This window comes from Panicum virgatum, chromosome 4N, assembly GCF_016808335.1.
Source record: "Panicum virgatum strain AP13 chromosome 4N, P.virgatum_v5, whole genome shotgun sequence".
Taxonomy (NCBI): domain Eukaryota; kingdom Viridiplantae; phylum Streptophyta; class Magnoliopsida; order Poales; family Poaceae; genus Panicum; species Panicum virgatum.
Window position 1 is genome coordinate 48,856,385 of NC_053148.1, and position 18,100 is coordinate 48,874,484.

Here is an 18,100-nt window from a genome sequence, read left to right on the forward strand (position 1 = left end):
TCACAAGTTTGAACAAAACAGGCTATCAAACACATATAAAACGACTGAAAGGTGACATGATCTGATAAAGCTAGTATTCATATATGACTGGTAATCCAGTAAACAGCACCACAAGCAGTATGGATAACACTCCCAGAACATCACACGCAAAAGAGCTGCCGCAGCATAACTTGCAGGGTTCGAACTGACTTAAGTACCAACCATTCAACCAAGCGATGTAAAAATCAGGACGACCACCAGGTATTACTCGGTCTTGATGAGTGAACCAAGGGGTGTAAAACGCAGGATAACCACCAGAAATATCTAGCTACTAGGTCCAAAAGAGCTGAACAAGGGATTCGAAACTCAGAATGGCGACCAGAAACAGCAAGCTAGCTCTGCGTACGGAAATGGAATCATTGCTTCCACTGCTTTGTCCTCCAAGCCACACTTCTGGGTGCGACTAATATGTACATCAGAATGCAGTAATTCGGATCAAACAGAGCATCTTGGCATGAAGATCACTTTGCAGCTGAAGCCCCCGCTGACTTGTCATCAGGCACGCCCTGCAATAAATAAGCGGATCAGGAAAGGTTGTTGAAGAGGGCAATTGGTGGAGTTACTACGTTACTTCCCACCATTTATCTTCAACAATAATACATGTAAAGGTATAAACAGCACAAGAAAACCACATACCAGGTCATTGTCAAGAAAATTGATATTTGAGAACTTTGGCAGGGCAGGTTTCACATCAGAAGTTGTTGCTGACTTCTCATTCTGCAGACCTTGATTGAGATTGCTGCTACTCTCAGGCACTTCAACACAGTGGTAACTCTCCCCAGATAGGCCCTGCGATGAATAAGATGACCAGTAAACAGAAGAAGCGAGCAATGCACAAGAACTTTGTCCAAAAGGGCACAATCAGTGTCGGTTTCGCATCATAGCATAAACTTGCAAATGGTTAGCTTACCAAAATTTAGAGAGGGGGAGGGAGGAAGAGTTTAAAATACCTGGTCATCATGCAGATCATTGATATCTTCAGCATCATCATGAAGCATATCTTGTGAGCTCAACTCATTCAGCATATCAATAGTCAGATTTATGTCAAAATCAGTTGATTTGAGTAACTCATCAATGAAATCTGTAGAGACATTTGGGAACATTGAAACGACCATTTTGGCTAGAGCAAGTGGATCCATGTCATTTTCCTCAAACTCAGAAGGATCAAAAGTGTCACCAGAAGAGTCACCCTTTGACGATGACTCTGAAAAAATGTTAGGAAGTCTCAACTCTGACTGTAGTCATATGAATAAACCAAATTTGAGTATAGAAAACCTGCAGAGCCATTAGAAAATTGATCTTAGTCTCACCTGCTTGGTTTTCTGGGGCCTTGTCTGCGAATGAACTCAGGGATCCAGGTATGAAAGGACTGGCATTTGGGTTCAACTGGAACGACCCTTCCATGGTTCTTTGATCAACAAATCTGTAAATGAGCAGTGGGGAAAATTCAGTGCAAATATCTATGTGGCAATCACAACAGCAAATAATACAATTTACAGACGTAGGAAACATAGCTAAAAGTGGCCATGCATGTCTTATATCAAGAGCAATAATATGGTCCCAAATGCCAATTCCAAACTGACAAAGTTAAGAGACTGAGCAAAAACAGTATCCAAATAAGAAGTCTCGAAAGGGTTAGTGTTGGAGTGCATCAAATTAATATCATTGCACTAGAGTAATCCAGAATACATTACAGAAGATTAACTTTCCAAAGGCGTGCATTTTGTCTTTAATATCACCATACAGGATTCCCACAATAAACATGCGCACAGAATTTCTCAAACATTGAGAATGATAACTACAAAGAGAAAAGTCAAACAAAACAAAACTATTTCACTTTTTATCAAGACTAGAATGCTCCAATGTGGCACCCATGCGTTAGTCAGAAACTGTGCCATTTGTTCATTTGCAGATAATAGGCATAGCTCCCTAACTAGCATCAAGAACAACTAACTAACTGTACACAACAAGCACATGAAACTTAAGCGAAGATTGCACTGCTTGGAACTTTTGTGGCATAGTTTCCTTTTAGTGAACAATAATGCCTTGCATGAAAGTTAAAAGTGATCATCGACGAAGTTATGCACAATCTGTCTAGTGCCTTGAGATATCAAAATGGATTCGCAAGAAAATGAAAGAGGAGACAAGCTCCTAGAACCCATTTCGTAGAACAAGTAGTGACTTCGTAAAGTTATAGTCAATGCCTCCATTGCTGGCAAAGATCTAGTAACTTACATCAAATGGAGCGATTTAAAAGAACAACAGTGAGTGCTTATGTGAGCCTACAAGCACTCTGACCGACATAACGCCGAATAATCACAGCAATTAGAGTCAATATGCCATACCAGATCAGAATCAGAATTACAACTAACCTAATACACCAAGATACCACACTGGAGTAGTGGACCGTTAATAATGCAAATAATAGGCACAAATCGGTGTACATCTTGCCATAACAAATAATTGCCTATTGCTGATAATAATCAACCTGAGCTTACAGGTTACCAGTTCGTCCATTCCGTGTGCAGGATAAAGCAGCTCTAAGACTAACACAAATCTGGACCAGATTCTAGTGTACTGAAGGAACACCATCACCACAAACAGACACAAACCAGCAGCATTCCCCTCTTCGCGTCACCCACCCGATCAAACGAACTAGGGCCTACGAATCCGACCCACCCAAGACGACCCCCGCAGTAAAAGCGCACCGGAAGAAAGCAAGCGAAGCAAGCGGTCGCCCAAAAAATCTGACGACGACACGAACGGATCAGATCGGCGCCAGGATCGCGACGACTCGGCTAGACTTGGGGGCGAAATTGACCCAGACGGGACCGCCGAATGAGGGGGCAGCGCTAGATCGGAAACACGCAGGCAGCCCAGAGAGCGGGATCGAGCTAGGAACCCTCACCCAGGGGCGGTCGGCGGAGGCGAGTCGGCGTGGAGGGGTCTCGGCGGCGTGGGCGCTTGCGTCGGCAGTTGGCAGTCGGGGTGGTGGTCTGGGGAGAGTGGAAGAAAGGGTAAGGCGTGACGAGGAAACATTCTAGCCGAAGGAAACATTCTAGCCGAAGGATTAGGCCCATGGGCCTCGTACGTTGGTGCGAAAGTTTCTGAGCAAGGCCGAGACCGACAATACACTTGGGCCCGGCCTCGTCTGTCTGGCTGCACGGCAAATACTTTGGATGGACATTGCTTTGGTGTACGCTGTCACTCAGCACTCTCGTCTCAAAGAGCGTGGTTCGCTTCCAAAATCTTGGAATGCTAAGCTCAAAAATAAAAAATCTTGGAATGCTAAAATATAGGCAAACCCACGCTCATTGGGTCCAAGGTCAAAAAAATAGTCCTCCAAACTATATTTTGAACCTACCAAAATTTTAATTAAAAAATAGCATTGTTAGCGTACCAATATTTTAGCACCCAACCAAATAGACAAAAAAAAAAAGATACTTGGCACTGCACCTTGCATTCACATTGCACGATCCATAGTTGACATGTAGTTGAAACAAGCTAAGCGAGCAAAGCAAACCGAAACGACATGGAGTGGTAGCTATTACTAGAAGGCTATCTAGGCTGCTGCTGCCGCAGCAACTTTACATTACTAGTTGAATACCCCGCGCGCTGCTGCAGGATTTCAGAGCAAAAATGTTGAAGTTAAGTGTGTTGAAAAGATAGAGTTATGAAGTTGCAGCCAATTTTAGCATTGTATATATATGGCATGATTGTATATAAGAAATGTTTAAATACTAAAGTCGATGTAGATATAAGAAGTTCTAGTTGCCGATAAAAAGATGAACTATAATAGTTATGATAAGGACATTTTAATTTTATTTTAGGACGGTAACACACGTTGCATTCAACTGGAAAAAAACAGCGTACGAAAGCCAGATGGTGCGAGGATGACATGTGAATACGATGTGCAAGGAGGAAGGTCGGCACTTTTGGCAGGTCCAAAAGTGGGCAGGTCTTGCCATGGTGGAGGACCAGATGGAAGACGACCCGGCAACACGTGAAGCTGGCACCGACAAAGAAAAGGGAAGACGCGAAATTAATACAAATGGTAACGAAACGGTCTGAGGAAACAAAGCAGACTTGTAAGGAAGACGAACCTGATGAAGGCCGGGGGGAGGCCCAAGTAGCGACAGCCGCTCCCACGGAGAGAGCGGCAGGAATACCCGGAACTGTGGACGCGACAGGTGACCTCGAGCATTCAAGCAGACTCTTGGGTGCGCGGAGACCGCTACCCCGGCGCAATAATGAAAGCAAGTATTCGATGATAATATGTGAGTGGTCGGTGGAAGCGGTCGGCCGCGACGCCTGGTGACGGTGCCAGCTGCCAGGGCGTTGGCGGCGAGTGGGCGGTGAGAAAAAAATCAAAGAAATTAAAATAGAGGAAGAATAATAAGCTCTTAGCTCAACACACGGTAGATGAAGGAGAAATTGGGAGACTGCCGCTACCAGGGAAAAAAGCAGGGGAAGCGGAAGGATCAAGATGCACTGGGGAAGAGAAACAGAGTAGCAAAATGAAACGGCCATATAAATGAATAATGATTTCGCATGAACAAACTCTTGGGCTTCTGGTAGTTTCTTGCGGCAGTGGGGATTAGAAGATGAATGGTCTTGTGTGAGTGAGTGAGATGGTGGATGGTCTTGTGTGAGTGAGTGAGATGGTGGATGGTGGATGGTGGATGAACGGTTTAGATTTAAGTGATGATGTGGCTTCATGTGGTTGTAAGAAAATCACAATTAATGATGTTTAGTGGGTTGTGTCTATATAGGATATATAGATTTAGAAGCTACTACCATGGACGCTCACGTACGGTCCATGCGCACGAACACACTTGCAAGCAGCAGCCAGCTGTACACAGGCAGGCGGACGTTCTCCGGGCCAAGCTCTACTTGCCTCCTTGGTGGAGGCCCTGGAAGTATCCCTGTGGGTCCGACTCGAAGCCGGAGCGGGAGATGCACTGGCCGTCGCCACCAGGCGCCTTCATCATCTCGCCGCCGCAGCCACCGGCGCTCGCCTTCCCTGCACCGCCGCCGCCTCCATGACCGGCGGCGTGGCCGGAGCCGTGAGCTCCTCCCCCGGAGCCGCCTCCCTTTCCTCCGCCGCCCCCGCCCCCGGCGCCGCCGCTCCTGCCTCCACCTCCACCCCCCTTGCCTCCGCCTCCGCCGCCCTTCCCACCCCCTCCGCCTCCTCCTCCCTTGCCACCCATGTGCCTCTCTACTCTCTCCTAGCTTAGCCTAAGAGTGATCAGTCGAGGAAGAACGAGAAGCGCACGAAGAGTGGAGCGCGCGCGCGGCTGGCTTTTATAGAGGAACCGGGACGAGCTAGCTAGCTAGGAGCTGCAATTTGGCTTTACGATTCGTCGGTCGACACGTTGGAGCTCTGCATGCGGGGCACGACGCAGTGTCGGTCCATCAGTCCACGCACGCAGCGGTAGGAGTAGGCGCATAGTAATCCGGACGTGACTGTGAGTGTGAAAGCCCGATCGAGTCCGTGTGCAGCGCCCCTCTCTGGCTCTCTCTCTCTGGCCGTCTGGCGGGAGAGGATTTCGTGCATCTTTCTATCTGTGACGGACGGGTCCAGCGAATACTGGGCCCTGGGCCGAGAGTTTTAAGCATAGCACAAGACGATGAAAAGGCCCATCTTCCAGCCCGGCCCATTCATCACCGCGCCGCGGCCGACACGGCCCATGTCCCTTCCACACCGATGACGGACGGCCCGTCGGCCCAGCCGGCGTCGGTGCACCGAATCTCTCCTGCCGTGCGTGCGCCGGCCAGCTACCCGGATCACATGATTTTGTTCTGTTTGTTGGCTACAACTACAACTGCGGTCAATCAGGCAGGGGCGCACGCACGCTTGCCACCTTTCTCCACAAAGGCTCAACTAATGTACTCACATTGTACTACTCCGTAGCACACAAGTATCATACAAAATCGTCGCCGCTTTGCTTTGAGCAACAACGGGGACTCGACTCTCTACTCATCGGCTGTACAGCATCTGAAAGTTTACATGTTGTCGTGTCATGAAATTCCAAGAGGAGAGAAGAGAGAAAAAGAAAAGAAACATGGTGGTGGTGTCTGTATCTTCCTGTTCATTCCTTCCTGTAGCCACAACTCGCATGGGAGCCGCCGCTGTTGCCGGGGCAGGCAAGCAAGCAAGCAGCAGTGTCAGTTAAGGCCCTGGCCTTCAGGCCTTGTCAGCGGAGCAGCCGGATGGCCTTCTCGAGGACGGGCCGGAAGCGGCGCAGGTCGAGCCGGACGTCCTGCTGGCCGAGGTAGATGTCCTTGACGAGCGACCAGCTGTGCTTGTGGATGGGCGTGGGGTCCAGGAGCACCGGGTGCGTCCGCGGGAACGCCTCCGACAGCGTGCTCTCCTCCGCCGTGATGTTGTACTGCAGGTACCGCATGTTCATGTCCCGCGGCGGCACCCCGTACTCGTCCATGGCCAGCCCCTCCATCCGCCCCAGCGGCACCACCTGCACCACCACCGCGTTCATCGGCAGGAACACCAGGTTCGTCAGCCCGGACCCGTGCACCGCCACCATCGCGTCGAACGAGTTCACCAGCGCCGACGCCTCCGCCATGCGCGCCTGCCCCTCGTCGCCAGCCGCCTTCTGCTGCTGCTTGGACGACGACGACGACATCACGTCCGACGTCGTCACCTCGAACCCGACCTCCTCCGCCAGCGCCACGATCTCCGGCAGGTTCACGAACCGCCGCCGCGACCGCCGGGCGATGACCAGCAGCCGCGGCCGCGGCCGCGCCGCCGCCTCCTCGTCCTCCGTCCGGATCGCGTGCTCCCGCGGCAGCGCGTACCGCCACATCAGGAAGCGCTTCAAGTCCACCATGGACAGGTTGCGCGGCGCGCGGCGCGGGTCGATGCTCAGCTCCTTGTGGCTGCGCAGCCCCAGGGTGGCGCGCCGGAAGCACCGCACCTCGCCGCCGCCGTCGCCGCCCAGGTCCACCGCCTCGTAGTTGGTCAGCCCGTCCACGATCTCCCGGTACTTGTCGAACCACCACCGCTGCTTCTGCGCCACCAGCAGCTGCACCTCGCCGACCAGGTGCCGCGCCGTGATGAACAGCGGGATGATGTTGTCGTTGAAGTCGTGGTAGTAGTTGCCGCAGTACCCGCCGTTGGAGTACACCACCGCCGGCACCTCGTGCCGCACCGTGCACGGCGGCGCCTCGCCGGGGGGCACCACCCGCACCGCCAGCTCCGTGATGCTGCGCATCACGCGGGCCTCGCCCTTGCGCGTGTACGGCTGGATCGTCCAGCTCGTCGCGTTCATGCCCGCGCCGAGCCCCGTCACGTTCGCCGCGCCGGCGCCGCCCGGGGCCACCACGAACACCTCCGACGTGCTCCCGCGGATGCGGATGGCGCCCTCCAGCTCGCACACGTCCGACCTCGGGTCCGCGAAGTCGCACGCCACGCGGGGCTCCGGCACGAACTCCTCCTCCAACAATTTGAATCCCCTCCTGCCATCCAGCAGCAGCGATGGGAACCCGGGCTTCCCTGCAAATGAAATTGGAACTAGCGTCAACTCAACTGATGAGCAGTTAGTTCATCGCCATTCATTCAGAAACAGCCAAGATGAGAAATTGGAACTCAACACAATGCAATGCAATGCAATGCGTGATGATCGAATATTCGAATGAAACAGCACACGCATACATACCTTTCGTGATCATCACCATGTAGCGGTCAATGGCGGGGGAGTAGATGACCAAGAACTGGATGGCCCCAATGAGGAACAGGAGCGGGAGGTTGCAGAAGACCCCCCTGCCCTTCTTGCTCCTCGCCGCCGCCGGCTTCATCTCCTCCTCCGCCGCCGAAGCACCCTCCGCACGGCCGCAGCTCCACCGCCTCTACCCACTCCACGGACAAGATCGGCAGCTTTACAACCATACAAAACGGAGAGCCGCTACCCTGCGACGCTGGCACCCCCATAAATGCATGGCGATTTCTTCAGCTTTTGAAGCAGGGAGGAGTACAATGGCAGGCAGGGGGGCGACTGCTAATGAATAGAATACCAGGCCGGAAATAACAATCCGATTTGTTAATCGCCAAGAACAGCGGGGCAGGCGGGTAGTGGCCGTGGGGAAGAATCCACGATTTGAAAGGGGTGTGGGTTTTATAATCCGCCGGGGCTCGTCGGTTGATCAACCAGCTGGGACTGACGTTCATGGAAACCACGTTTCCTCGACGCTTTTCTTTCTTTTTCCCTTTTCGGGTCACGGGACCGACGCTGCTTCGTCGCGTTCGTTGGCTCCGGAGCCCATCCGTTGAGCGAGCGGAGAGGCCTGCGAGAAGCCGCTGGAATTTGCAGGCGAGCCTGTCGAGGATCTTCAGATTGCTTGCATGCGATCGGTTTCATTTTCATCTGGTCGATCGGGTTTCGGGATCGAGCCAGCAGATGTGCCACATCTGTAGGAACGATGGTGAGGTCAAACTAACGTGCGCCATGTGGGTGGGGATCGCATCTTGCATTGGGAAACCGAGCGAGCCGTTTAGTTTCCAAAATTTTTTTATTGCTACAGTAACTGACAACGTTTGACCACTGCTTAGAAATATTAAATGTAGATAACTGATAAAACTTATTTCACAGCCCTCGGGTGAAATTGCGAGACGGATTTTTTAAGTCTAATTGGACCATGATTGGACAATGTCGTGCTACAGTAACTAACATCTAATGACAGATTAATTAGTCTTAATAAATTCGTCTCCTGATTTTCCGTCCCATCCATGTAATTAGTTTTATAATTAGTCTATGTTTAATACTTCTAATTAGTAGTCAAATATTATCTAAAACTTTTCACCCAAAAATTTTTGGGAACTAAACTCTCCGAATTCAGAGAGCCAGCGAGATGAACAAAGTTTACAGCAGCAGGTGGTGATGCTGACTGATACCAAAGCACTGACAGATCTATGAGTTTGGCATCGCCTGGCTGCCCCGGCACAAGGAATTGTCCGGTAGCCGTGGGCACATGGGCGCGGAGGATTCACATGAGCAAAGGCAGCAGCCACCAACAGAATGGCCTGCAGCTGCAGCCTGCAGGGGAGATTAACCAGATTGCAAGCTTGTGGGTTGTGCGGTTGTGCCACACCCTTTCTTTTTTTCCCCTCTCCCTTCTTGCGCGCATGAAGCTTGCGGAAGCCGAAAAGAACAATCGAACCGACAGGCAATGCCATACACAAAGCGCAATCGGGATGAAGAGATGATGATAAGCACAAGGACGGACGTGGAAGAAGCCTCCAGTTGCCAACTACCGGCATGGGCGTGCACCTGGCTCTAGAGCCTAGCGATCGGCATTGAGATGCTTTTTTTAAAAAAAAACTAATGGGATATACTAGATTTTCTGCGAATTTTGTATCGTATTATACGGTTGACCGACGATTAGGATTGGTTTGACGAGCATCTGGTGTCAGAGTAGCAGCAATATGCTATCATCATTTGCCAAGTGGCAACGATTCTGACCCTGCATCGATGCGGCATTCTGACCTTGCAAACTAACGGGAAAAATAGAGTAGTGCTAGCCATGTCTGCAACTGCAAGTAAAGTAGCGACGTTGTCTACTCTGCTTTTCTGAGCGGACACGTAGCCGTCTGTGAATTTTGAATTTCAATAAAAAAATAAGGCGAGAGCAAGATAAAAATAAAAAAAATAAAGCGAGGGACCTGGCCCAGGTCAACGACTGGCCGCACACCCACACACTGACGACAACATTAAATCTGTTCGTCAGCTCCAGCAGACTCCAGCCCAACAGTATTTTTCTCTCACTTAGCTCCAGCACCAGCTTCTAGCCACTGACCAATTAATAGTATTTTTCTCTCACACCACTCCAGCCACCAGCTCCAACTCCAACCCAGCGAACGGAGACGGCCCGCGAAATATAAAGTGGATGCCCACGAGACAGCCCACAATCGCATGAGGGTGCGGCCCGCCTGCGAAAATGGCTCTGGACAGGCGGCGGCCCGTCAAAGTGGCGCGACCGGACCCGGCGGAGCGCCGCCCACCGTCTCTGTGTCTGTACACCGTTTCCCGCGCCGTGCTCATCCCGTTCCCATTTTCCTGACGCACGATCAAGCTGACCAGTCTGGTCAGAGTCCGAGCCGTTGCTAGTATTCAGCGGACCCAGTACAACTCCGCCCGCCCGCGCCGGCGGCATCCGAGAAATACATGGGGCTCGGGCGCGACGGATCAGCGGCGTTTAAGTGCCTGCCACCCGCACGCACGCCTCTCGACGCCAGCAGCCCGATCGCTTCACGCGGTCGTGTTCCGCACGCCGCCGCTAATGCCTACCATGAGCAAGCTCGCCGGCGGCGCCGGGGGGCCGCCGGGCTGGGGCTGTGGCTGGGCCGACCTCCCGCGCGACCTCCTCGAGTCCGTCCTCGGACGCCTCCCCGTGCCGGACAGCCTCCGCTTCCCCGCCGTCTGCGCCGCATGGCAGTCGGCCGCCGGCGCCGCCGCGGGGCCTCAGGCCGCGCTGTCCCCGTGGCTCATGCTGCCCTTCAACCCGACCGCGCGGCGGGGCGGTGGTGACGCCAAGTTCGCGGAGGCGCGGTTCCTGAGCCTGGCGGAGGGCAGGGCGTACGCCATCCGGCAGCCGGCGCCCGCCGCCTCGGACCGCGTCTGCGTCGGCTCGTCGCCCGACGGGTGGCTCGTCACCGCCGACGCCTGCTCGGAGCTGCAGCTCCTGAACCCGGTCACCGGCGCGCAGGTCCAGTTGCCGTCCGTCGCCACGCTCCCGTTCGTCGACGCCAGCCGCGGCGCGGACGGCCGCGTCGTGAGCTACGAGCTCCGGTGCTGCTTCACCGACGACGACGGCTGCGGCGAGGTGCTGATCCCGCCGGAGACGCTCGCGCCGGACAGGCTCCCGTACGAGGTCTACGAGAAGGCCATCCTCGTGGCCGCGCCGCGGAGGATTGCGCCGTCGGGGTCCTGGGGCGGCTACGCCGTGCTGCTCATCTGCCAGCCCCTGTCCCGTCTCGCCGTCGCGCGGGCAGGGGACACGGAGTGGACTCTGCTCGACACGCCGGCGCGCTGCTGGGTCGACGCCGTGCGCGCGTCCTCCGAGGACGGAGCCGACGGGAGGCAGCGTCGAGCGTTCTACACGATGGACGCCGCGGGGCGCGTCGAGGCGTGGGACATGGACGCGACGCCGCCGGCGTCCCGGTCCCGGGCGATCGCGCCGCCGTGCTGCTGCTCGTCCCTCGCGTGCGCCATGTCGGCGGCGTGCCGTAGGTACCTCGTGGAGCTCGCGCCGGGGCACCTGCTCCAGGTGCACCGGCTCCGCGGCGCGGCGCACGCGCGGCACACCTGGGAGCCCCGGCCGGAGCGCGTCGAGTACACGACCACCAGCGTCGAGCTCTTCGAGTGGAAGGCCGGCGCCGCCGCTGAAGCAAGGGACCACCTTCCCCGGTGGGCGCAGGTGGACGGCAAGAGCAGCAGCCGCGTCCTGGGCGGGCGCGCGCTGTTCCTGGGGAAGAACACGTCGGTCTGCGCCCCCGTGGACGGCGGCGGGTGCCCCGGGCTGAGGGGCAACTGCGTGTACTTCACCGACGACGGGCCGTGGTCGCACGAGCGGTGCCACGAGGTGGCACCGGACGTGGGCGTGCTGGACCTCGCCGACGGGAGCTACCGGCCGCCGCGCGGCGCGGCGCGGGACCTGCTCTGGAAGTGGCCGCCCCCGGTGTGGGTGTTCCCTTCGCTCGCCGGCTGATCGACGGCCCGATCCCAATCTTGGAAGGTTCCATGACAAAACAAGTTCTTTTCTATCAGCTTCCGTCGTCCAGAGATATTCCCAGGAACAGCGGCTCAGCTTGTCGTTGAGGTGCTGCCTCCTTATTTGTGCGTACAACTGCTAGCTACTAGTGTTCTTGTAAAGAAACTTGTTTAAGTTGAATAAGAAGGCGTGTGAGTGACAGAGGTCAACCTCTCGTTGACCTCGCGCAGCGACACGCTGCTGGGCGTAGAAAAGTCGTTCAAGCTCATTTCGTACTTCCCTTTCCCTGCAACACAGTATTCAGTGTGTGCTTGTTTTCCTAGAGAAAAGTTTGGTCTTTACTAGTAGGATCACTTTAGCACTTTTGGAGGATCTTTTTGGTCCTTGTTATAGAGATTTTTTGGAGTATGTTGTTGTAAAAGAAGTTGAGGAGAAGAAAAAGGAGTTTATCAAAAAGAAAAAAGAGAGATAACTAAAAGGCCGAAAGCACAAGGCCCGCGGCTGTTACAAAGGAGGTGTTGTGAAACTAATGATTCCGAGTAGCGTCGCGTTGCCGACGAGGAAAAACAATCACACGAACACAAAAGTAGACAATACACAGATATAGGGTGGAGCTATCTTCTCATTATTTTCTGAATAATCAATCTGTACAAAGCTCTTCCCTCTCCTCTCATATATATGGACCTGCGAGGTCAGGGCCCTACTTAGAGCCCAAGTTTCGGTAGAAGCCCGTTCGCGTCCTACAGGGACACGTTTCATAACACTCCCCCTCGGGCGAATACCGCGGAATGCATGCCTCATTAAAAACTCCATCCGAAAAACCCAGTGGGAAAAAATGGTTCTATGGAGAAAAGAGTACATTGCATACGCAAGATGTATTTGCACGTATTGCCTCGTTAAAAACCTTATGTGGGAGAACTTCAAATAAAAACTCACTAAGGGAAAAAGAGTACAATACACAACCTTCATGGTTTATTATCTTCAAGATAAATTATTCTTCACGAATATTATGCGTATGAACTTCATCGTTCTAGCAAATAAGATCTATTTGATCTTAAGCAACTAAGTGATAGACAATTCAATTATTATTTCAGATAATGAATATGCTCCCCCTCATAGTGACATCCGTTGAACTTCATTGTCCAATATGTCGTAATCGCATTTTGCATAAATGCATATAAGCAATGGTAAGTAAATACCACAATGCTAAGTCTTCATGACTTTTCTCACAATTCTTCTATGAATATATCGAGAGTTATGGAGCAATATGCTTCAGACATATTTGATTTTGGTGCAATCAAATTATCACTTAATTGATTTATTGTGCAATACAATCAAAATATATTCTCTATGGAGAATAAAATCCTTTCAAAGGATTTAGGGGTATCGTAGTTGCAAATTAAATATATCTTCGAGATGTAATATATCAAACTTCATAGTAAGATATTTAATGCAACATTCATTAGTCTGATCTTCAAAATCATATACCAGTCTTTTCTATATAGGGATTCACCATGTACCTTCGTGGTACAATATAAAATTATTATTCAATTGCTAACTAGTACCTTCTGAGTACTAATGTAATTTCATATTCAATCGGGTATAAAATCCATTGCTAGGATTAATGGTGTTTATTCAAAATTTGACCGGTAAGTCATTCAGTGACTTATTCCTTCGAGGATATATCTCTTCTATAATATGCTCTTCATGAGACTTTATTCCTTCCAGGATAGACGCTCTTCATGAGACTTTAATAATTATATGTTGTGATTACTATTCTTCAAAAATATTAAATCCTTCAAGGATTGAATCATATGAATTTTCTGAATTCATTTGATTAACTGCATTTATTCATATTATACCATTTGCCAGAAATGCAACAGAACATTTTACGAGTAGGAGAATAAGTTCTTCGTGGACCATGAATCATAATATTTCACCAATTTTATGATTCATCCTCAATTGCTTTCTTCATTGACCCGATGTAAATGCTTCATGCATTTATGCCATGGACTTCATTTCTGGATCCGGTTCTCATAAGAGAAACAATAGCAATTTCTTAAGAAAAATATTGTTAACAATTATTCTATTCTCTCCCACGTATTCATCAAAGATGATTCAAGTAACGATAATATTTCCCATTAATATGGTTGTTCTGTTTTCCCACACTAGATATGCGCGTGCCTATAGTGATGGGTTCATCTTCAGGATGTTCCCTTCATGAGATATTCTCTTCGTGAGAATCGAGGAGTTTTGTTCATTCATTCATGAATGTCAGTAGTTCTAGAATCCACAAACACCAATACAGATCTTAGAGTGATCAAGTCTAAAATCTATAATTGTCTGTCTATATAGGATCTAGATAAATGACTTCTACGTCATTCTACTATGATGATATACATGCAGGCGTCCCCGCAATATATCAATTCAATATTTATTTTATAGCAAGTAAAACATAACTTCTGGTCTAAAACTTCAAGTTTACTCCTCTTTGCTTCAATGCAAAATTTATCTGACATTCATTCAAGCTTCGTGCTTTTAATTAGTGTGTGACATTATTCCTGCTGCAAGCTTTCAAGAAATATACTCTCATGATCATGACCATTCTTCTTGAATGTAAGGCATTATAAATAGTCGGTGATTAATCCTTCATGGATTTAACATCGATAATTTGGTATTTAATGACCATACAAGCTTCTTAATTCTTCCAAGATTATTTCAGAATATTATTTCTTCTAGAAACATGGACATTTTATACTATTCAAATAATTGTGCAAATAAGTTTACTATATGTAAACTAGTAGTGGATTGTATAAGTAGTGGTAAAAAGGTCCTAAAATCATAGTTCTGCTATGATTAAAGGTTCAAAATTCTATATTTTGAAGTTCATTTTCATGCAAAAATGATTTCAGATCATAAATCACAGTAATTACGCACAAATTGAGGGTTTATTCACTAAACAACAAGTATTTATGCTTCAAGCATAATTTCCCTAATTCCCGAGGTGTTATTTGCCAAATAACATGGTTCACACTTTTTCGAGTAAGGTTCTGGTTGATTTGCAAAAGTTTCCGAGTCCTATTGTAGTTTGCAAAACTACTAGGGACAAATTTGCAAAATTAGTCACTACGTGTGAATATCCAGATAATTCTAGGAGAATTCTAAAAATTTATAGAAATTACAGACTTCATTTTGCAAAATTCTGGGTCAGAAAGCAATTTTCAGAATTGTCAGAGACCAAGTTGCAAAATATGTGAACTGTATGTTCATAACTGGAAATATCGGGGAGTAATATGCTAGATTTTGTGGGCACACAAGATTCTGCCATGAATCCAATTAAATCTGAGGGTCTATTTTTAGAATAGCATGTTCCAGTAAATTTCCAAAAAAATAGAGGGTATTCTGTAATTTTTCAGAAATTACATAAATTATTTTACGAAATTCAGTGTCAAAATGCAATTTTTTGAATTATCATGGACCAATTCACAAAATATATCAAATGCAGGCTAATTATTGGAAGATATAGAGTATTATTCTGCAAGAATAACATACTGAAACGTAAATATAAAATTTACAGGGGCTAAAACTCAAGAAGTTCGGATTTTATCAATTTTCAGAATTGATTTTGCGTTTATGGGCCTACTTCAGCCGCTATTGGGCTTTGCCGGCCCAATTTCCCCACACCCTCAGCCCGATCCGTCTGCTTGCGTGAAACCCTAGCCACCCCGTCGCGATTTCTTGTGGCAGCTTCCTACCATCTCTCCCACGCCGCAGCTGCTCCTGGCGTCGTGCCTCCGTGCCGTTGCATGGCTCCCTGCCGTCGCCCAACTAACACCGCGTAACGCCAGCCATCCGCGCCTCCATGGTCGGTGTGAATGACGAGGACTGAACGACTGCCGGTCGTCGGCCCCTCATGCCGAGGGCGTGAGGTGCGCGAGCCCTTCAGGTAGCTCCACGGGCGAGCGGGTCGATGAGATAGAGGTGGCTGCTACTGGCTGTCGTCTGGATGGCTCTAACACCGAGCCCGTCCATGCCTCCTAGGCCGGATCAGACGACAAGTTGCGCTCGGCAGCGAGCCGGCGTCCCTTCGGTGGTCCTTGTGCACCTGCTTTCGAGGTGCGCCGAACAAGGGAGATGTGCGGGCGTCCATTCAGCGGCCCCTGCACGGTGGTGCATGGCTCCGGCAGGGCTCATGTGTGGAGCAACAGGGGTTCCCGACCATGCTGTGGCCGGATGTGGAGAAGAAGTGAGACAGATCTCACAGGATCCGTAAGCGATTTCAAATCGGTAGGGTTAGGGACTATTTTTCTATTTCTACTTGTTTTTCATCAAAATCGGATTTCTGATCCGATCTGTTTGTGCTATTTGTGGTGGCTTCAAGCCCCACCGTTCTATTGTACTGTGAATTACATGAACAAAATCTACTGTATGTCGATCTACTGGATTTGCATACCTTCAATTTGCGTAGGGTAGTATCTAGTAGATGCAAGCCGCGTAGGGCGATAGGCATGGTCGAAGACCTGCCTGATCGATGTCGTTCTGCGACAGTCTTTTCATCCACGCGGCCAAACGAGCTTTTCATCCACGCATGGCGTCTATGCTTGCTCGTTGATCGTCGTTCCTTGCAGTAGTAGATTAATCATATGATTAGTGACTGCAAGCACAAATCAATCTACTAAAAACAACAAATATTGAACGACTCACCCGGAATATGGAACCTGCTGGTCATGCACGGGCCAGATGCAAAGTGCATCGGCATGCAAGATTGTAGTTGTAGATGGAGAGCCCCTCTCTGACGTGATGGCCGCGGCGGCCATGCGGGCATGCGGCCGATCGACGGCGTGAGGATCAGCGCCCCGGTGGGCGTGCATGTGCTCCACCGCCCCAGCCAGCATGCAGATCGGAACCGCGTCTGGTCCAGCGTTTGGTCCAGCGAGTGCTAGGTGGCGGCGGAGACAATCCAGATCAAGTGCGAGCGCATGACCGATCAAGGCTCGCGTGTTGCCGGATGGATCCAGAAAACGATGTCCATCCATGCAAAAATAGATCCAGTTGGAAGAGCGTGCTGATAACGTGTTGTGAAACTAATGATTCCGAATAGCGTCGCGTTGTCGATGATGAAAAACAATCACACAAATACAAAAGTAGACAATAAACAGATATATGATGGAGCTCTCTTCTCATTATTTTCTGAATAATCAATCTGTACAAAGCTCTTCCCTCTCCTCTCATATATATGGACCTGCAGGGTCAGAGCCCTACTTAGAGCCCAAGTTTCGGTAGAATCCCGTTCGCATCCTACAGAGACACGTTTCATAACAGGAGGGAGGCCCGTGCGCTTGTCAGACTGTCACACACATCGGCGTGTGGCTCTGATCCGATTCAGACACCAAACACAGAGCGGCGCATAGCGGTATTGTTCGCATCAGTTCACATCAACCACCAATTAATTAGCAGTATATTTTTCCATAACAAATCAGCACCAGCCAGCGGCTACAGTCATCCAAACAGAGCGAAGCCGGCGACCTTCCTCCTCATCACTTGTCCAAATTTGTCCGGCCGATTCAGGAGTCCAAATTTCTTTCAAAAAAAAAATTCAGGAGTCCAAAGGCAAACGCTGAGCGGTCACACACCGAAATCAGCTGGTCGTCCGCTGTCGCCGGCCCTCCTCCGTGGGAGACCGAAAGCCACGCCTTCTTTACTACTACTAGCACAGCCAAGCCCTAGGGTGTACTCCGCCGCGCGCGTCCGATGGAACGAAGCAGCGGTTGTTGCTGTTGCTTGAATTCGACCACACATGCAGTGCAGGTGGTGAGCTTGGTTGCATTGCAGTGGAAGCAACACATCCTATTTGCTCTCCGCGGTATGGTCCATATCCGCTTCGGAGTTGGAGTTGTTTGTATAAATAAAAGCCGCCAGCACCAGCAGGTACGTACCTTTGTTTGATTGTTGCCTTCCAGCAGACGCGTGACAGAGACGCTTCTGTCTCCTCCTCCTCATCGTAGCAGCTCCAGCTAGTACATACCCCATTGCGTACGGATCCGTGCTATTAGCTACGACCATGCGATGGTACACAGGAGCAGGAGAGCTTCAGCTACGACTTCGAAAGCCAGCTAGCGTCTCGTCGGTGGGTGTAGAGGTGCAAATAAGTGCTCCTTAGGGTATCCATTGTCTCCCTTTTTAATTTCTCAAATTGAGCTTACACTTTGAAAAATTAATTAATACAGGCTTTTGAACTAAAGAAGGGCGGTGGATATCCTTAAGTGCGCCACTTTGCACCCCTAGATGGGTGCGTGTTTCTATCTACTTTCTAGAACGCGGGCGCGGGGCAATGCAT

General features: G+C 50.3%; 3 protein-coding genes across 5 annotated transcripts; 1 reads left to right on the forward strand and 2 right to left on the reverse strand.

The window, feature by feature from the left end:
• Window positions 1–40: 40 nt before the first annotated feature.
• On the reverse strand, window positions 41–3,069 carry LOC120668739. Of its 3 annotated transcripts, none has more exons than XM_039948513.1 (5): window positions 2,948–3,069; window positions 1,350–1,462; window positions 990–1,243; window positions 676–828; window positions 41–545 (listed from the first exon to the last, which is right to left on the reverse strand). In XM_039948513.1, exons 2-5 carry the CDS (start codon window positions 1,441–1,443, stop codon window positions 501–503), a joined length of 546 nt encoding a protein of 181 aa, XP_039804447.1. In that variant the 5' UTR covers window positions 1,444–1,462; window positions 2,948–3,069; the 3' UTR covers window positions 41–500. The 3 variants fall into 3 exon arrangements, with proteins under 3 accessions (XP_039804447.1, XP_039804446.1, XP_039804448.1); XM_039948514.1 differs by having other exon boundaries at window positions 288–545; window positions 1,350–1,447; window positions 2,948–3,068; XM_039948512.1 differs by lacking the exon at window positions 2,948–3,069 and having other exon boundaries at window positions 46–545; window positions 1,350–2,886.
• A 2,897-nt stretch (window positions 3,070–5,966) lies between these two features.
• Window positions 5,967–8,288, reverse strand: LOC120668741 (beta-1,2-xylosyltransferase XYXT1-like). Its single transcript, XM_039948516.1, has 2 exons — window positions 7,716–8,288; window positions 5,967–7,552 (listed from the first exon to the last, which is right to left on the reverse strand). Exons 1-2 carry the CDS (start codon window positions 7,852–7,854, stop codon window positions 6,237–6,239), a joined length of 1,455 nt encoding a protein of 484 aa, XP_039804450.1. The 5' UTR covers window positions 7,855–8,288; the 3' UTR covers window positions 5,967–6,236.
• Window positions 8,289–10,206: 1,918 nt separating this feature from the next.
• On the forward strand, window positions 10,207–12,055 carry LOC120669016. Its single transcript, XM_039948846.1, has one exon. It carries the CDS (start codon window positions 10,333–10,335, stop codon window positions 11,758–11,760), a length of 1,428 nt encoding a protein of 475 aa, XP_039804780.1. The 5' UTR covers window positions 10,207–10,332; the 3' UTR covers window positions 11,761–12,055.
• Window positions 12,056–18,100: the final 6,045 nt, after the last annotated feature.

Bases quoted from the DNA above. Each gene is read 5' to 3' on its own strand.
- LOC120669016 (XM_039948846.1), top strand. From the start codon at position 10,333: ATGCCTACCATGAGCAAGCTCGCCGGCGGCGCCGGGGGGCCGCCGGGC.
- LOC120668739 (XM_039948512.1), bottom strand. From the start codon at position 1,551: ATGTTTCCTACGTCTGTAAATTGTATTATTTGCTGTTGTGATTGCCAC. The intron at 1,244-1,349 runs GTGAGACTAAGA...ACATTTTTTCAG, and splicing joins GGCCCCAGAAAACCAAGCAG to AGTCATCGTCAAAGGGTGAC. The intron at 829-989 runs GTATTTTAAACT...TATTCATCGCAG, and splicing joins ATGATCTGCATGATGACCAG to GGCCTATCTGGGGAGAGTTA.
- LOC120668741 (XM_039948516.1), bottom strand. From the start codon at position 7,854: ATGAAGCCGGCGGCGGCGAGGAGCAAGAAGGGCAGGGGGGTCTTCTGC. The intron at 7,553-7,715 runs GTATGTATGCGT...TTTCATTTGCAG, and splicing joins CATGGTGATGATCACGAAAG to GGAAGCCCGGGTTCCCATCG.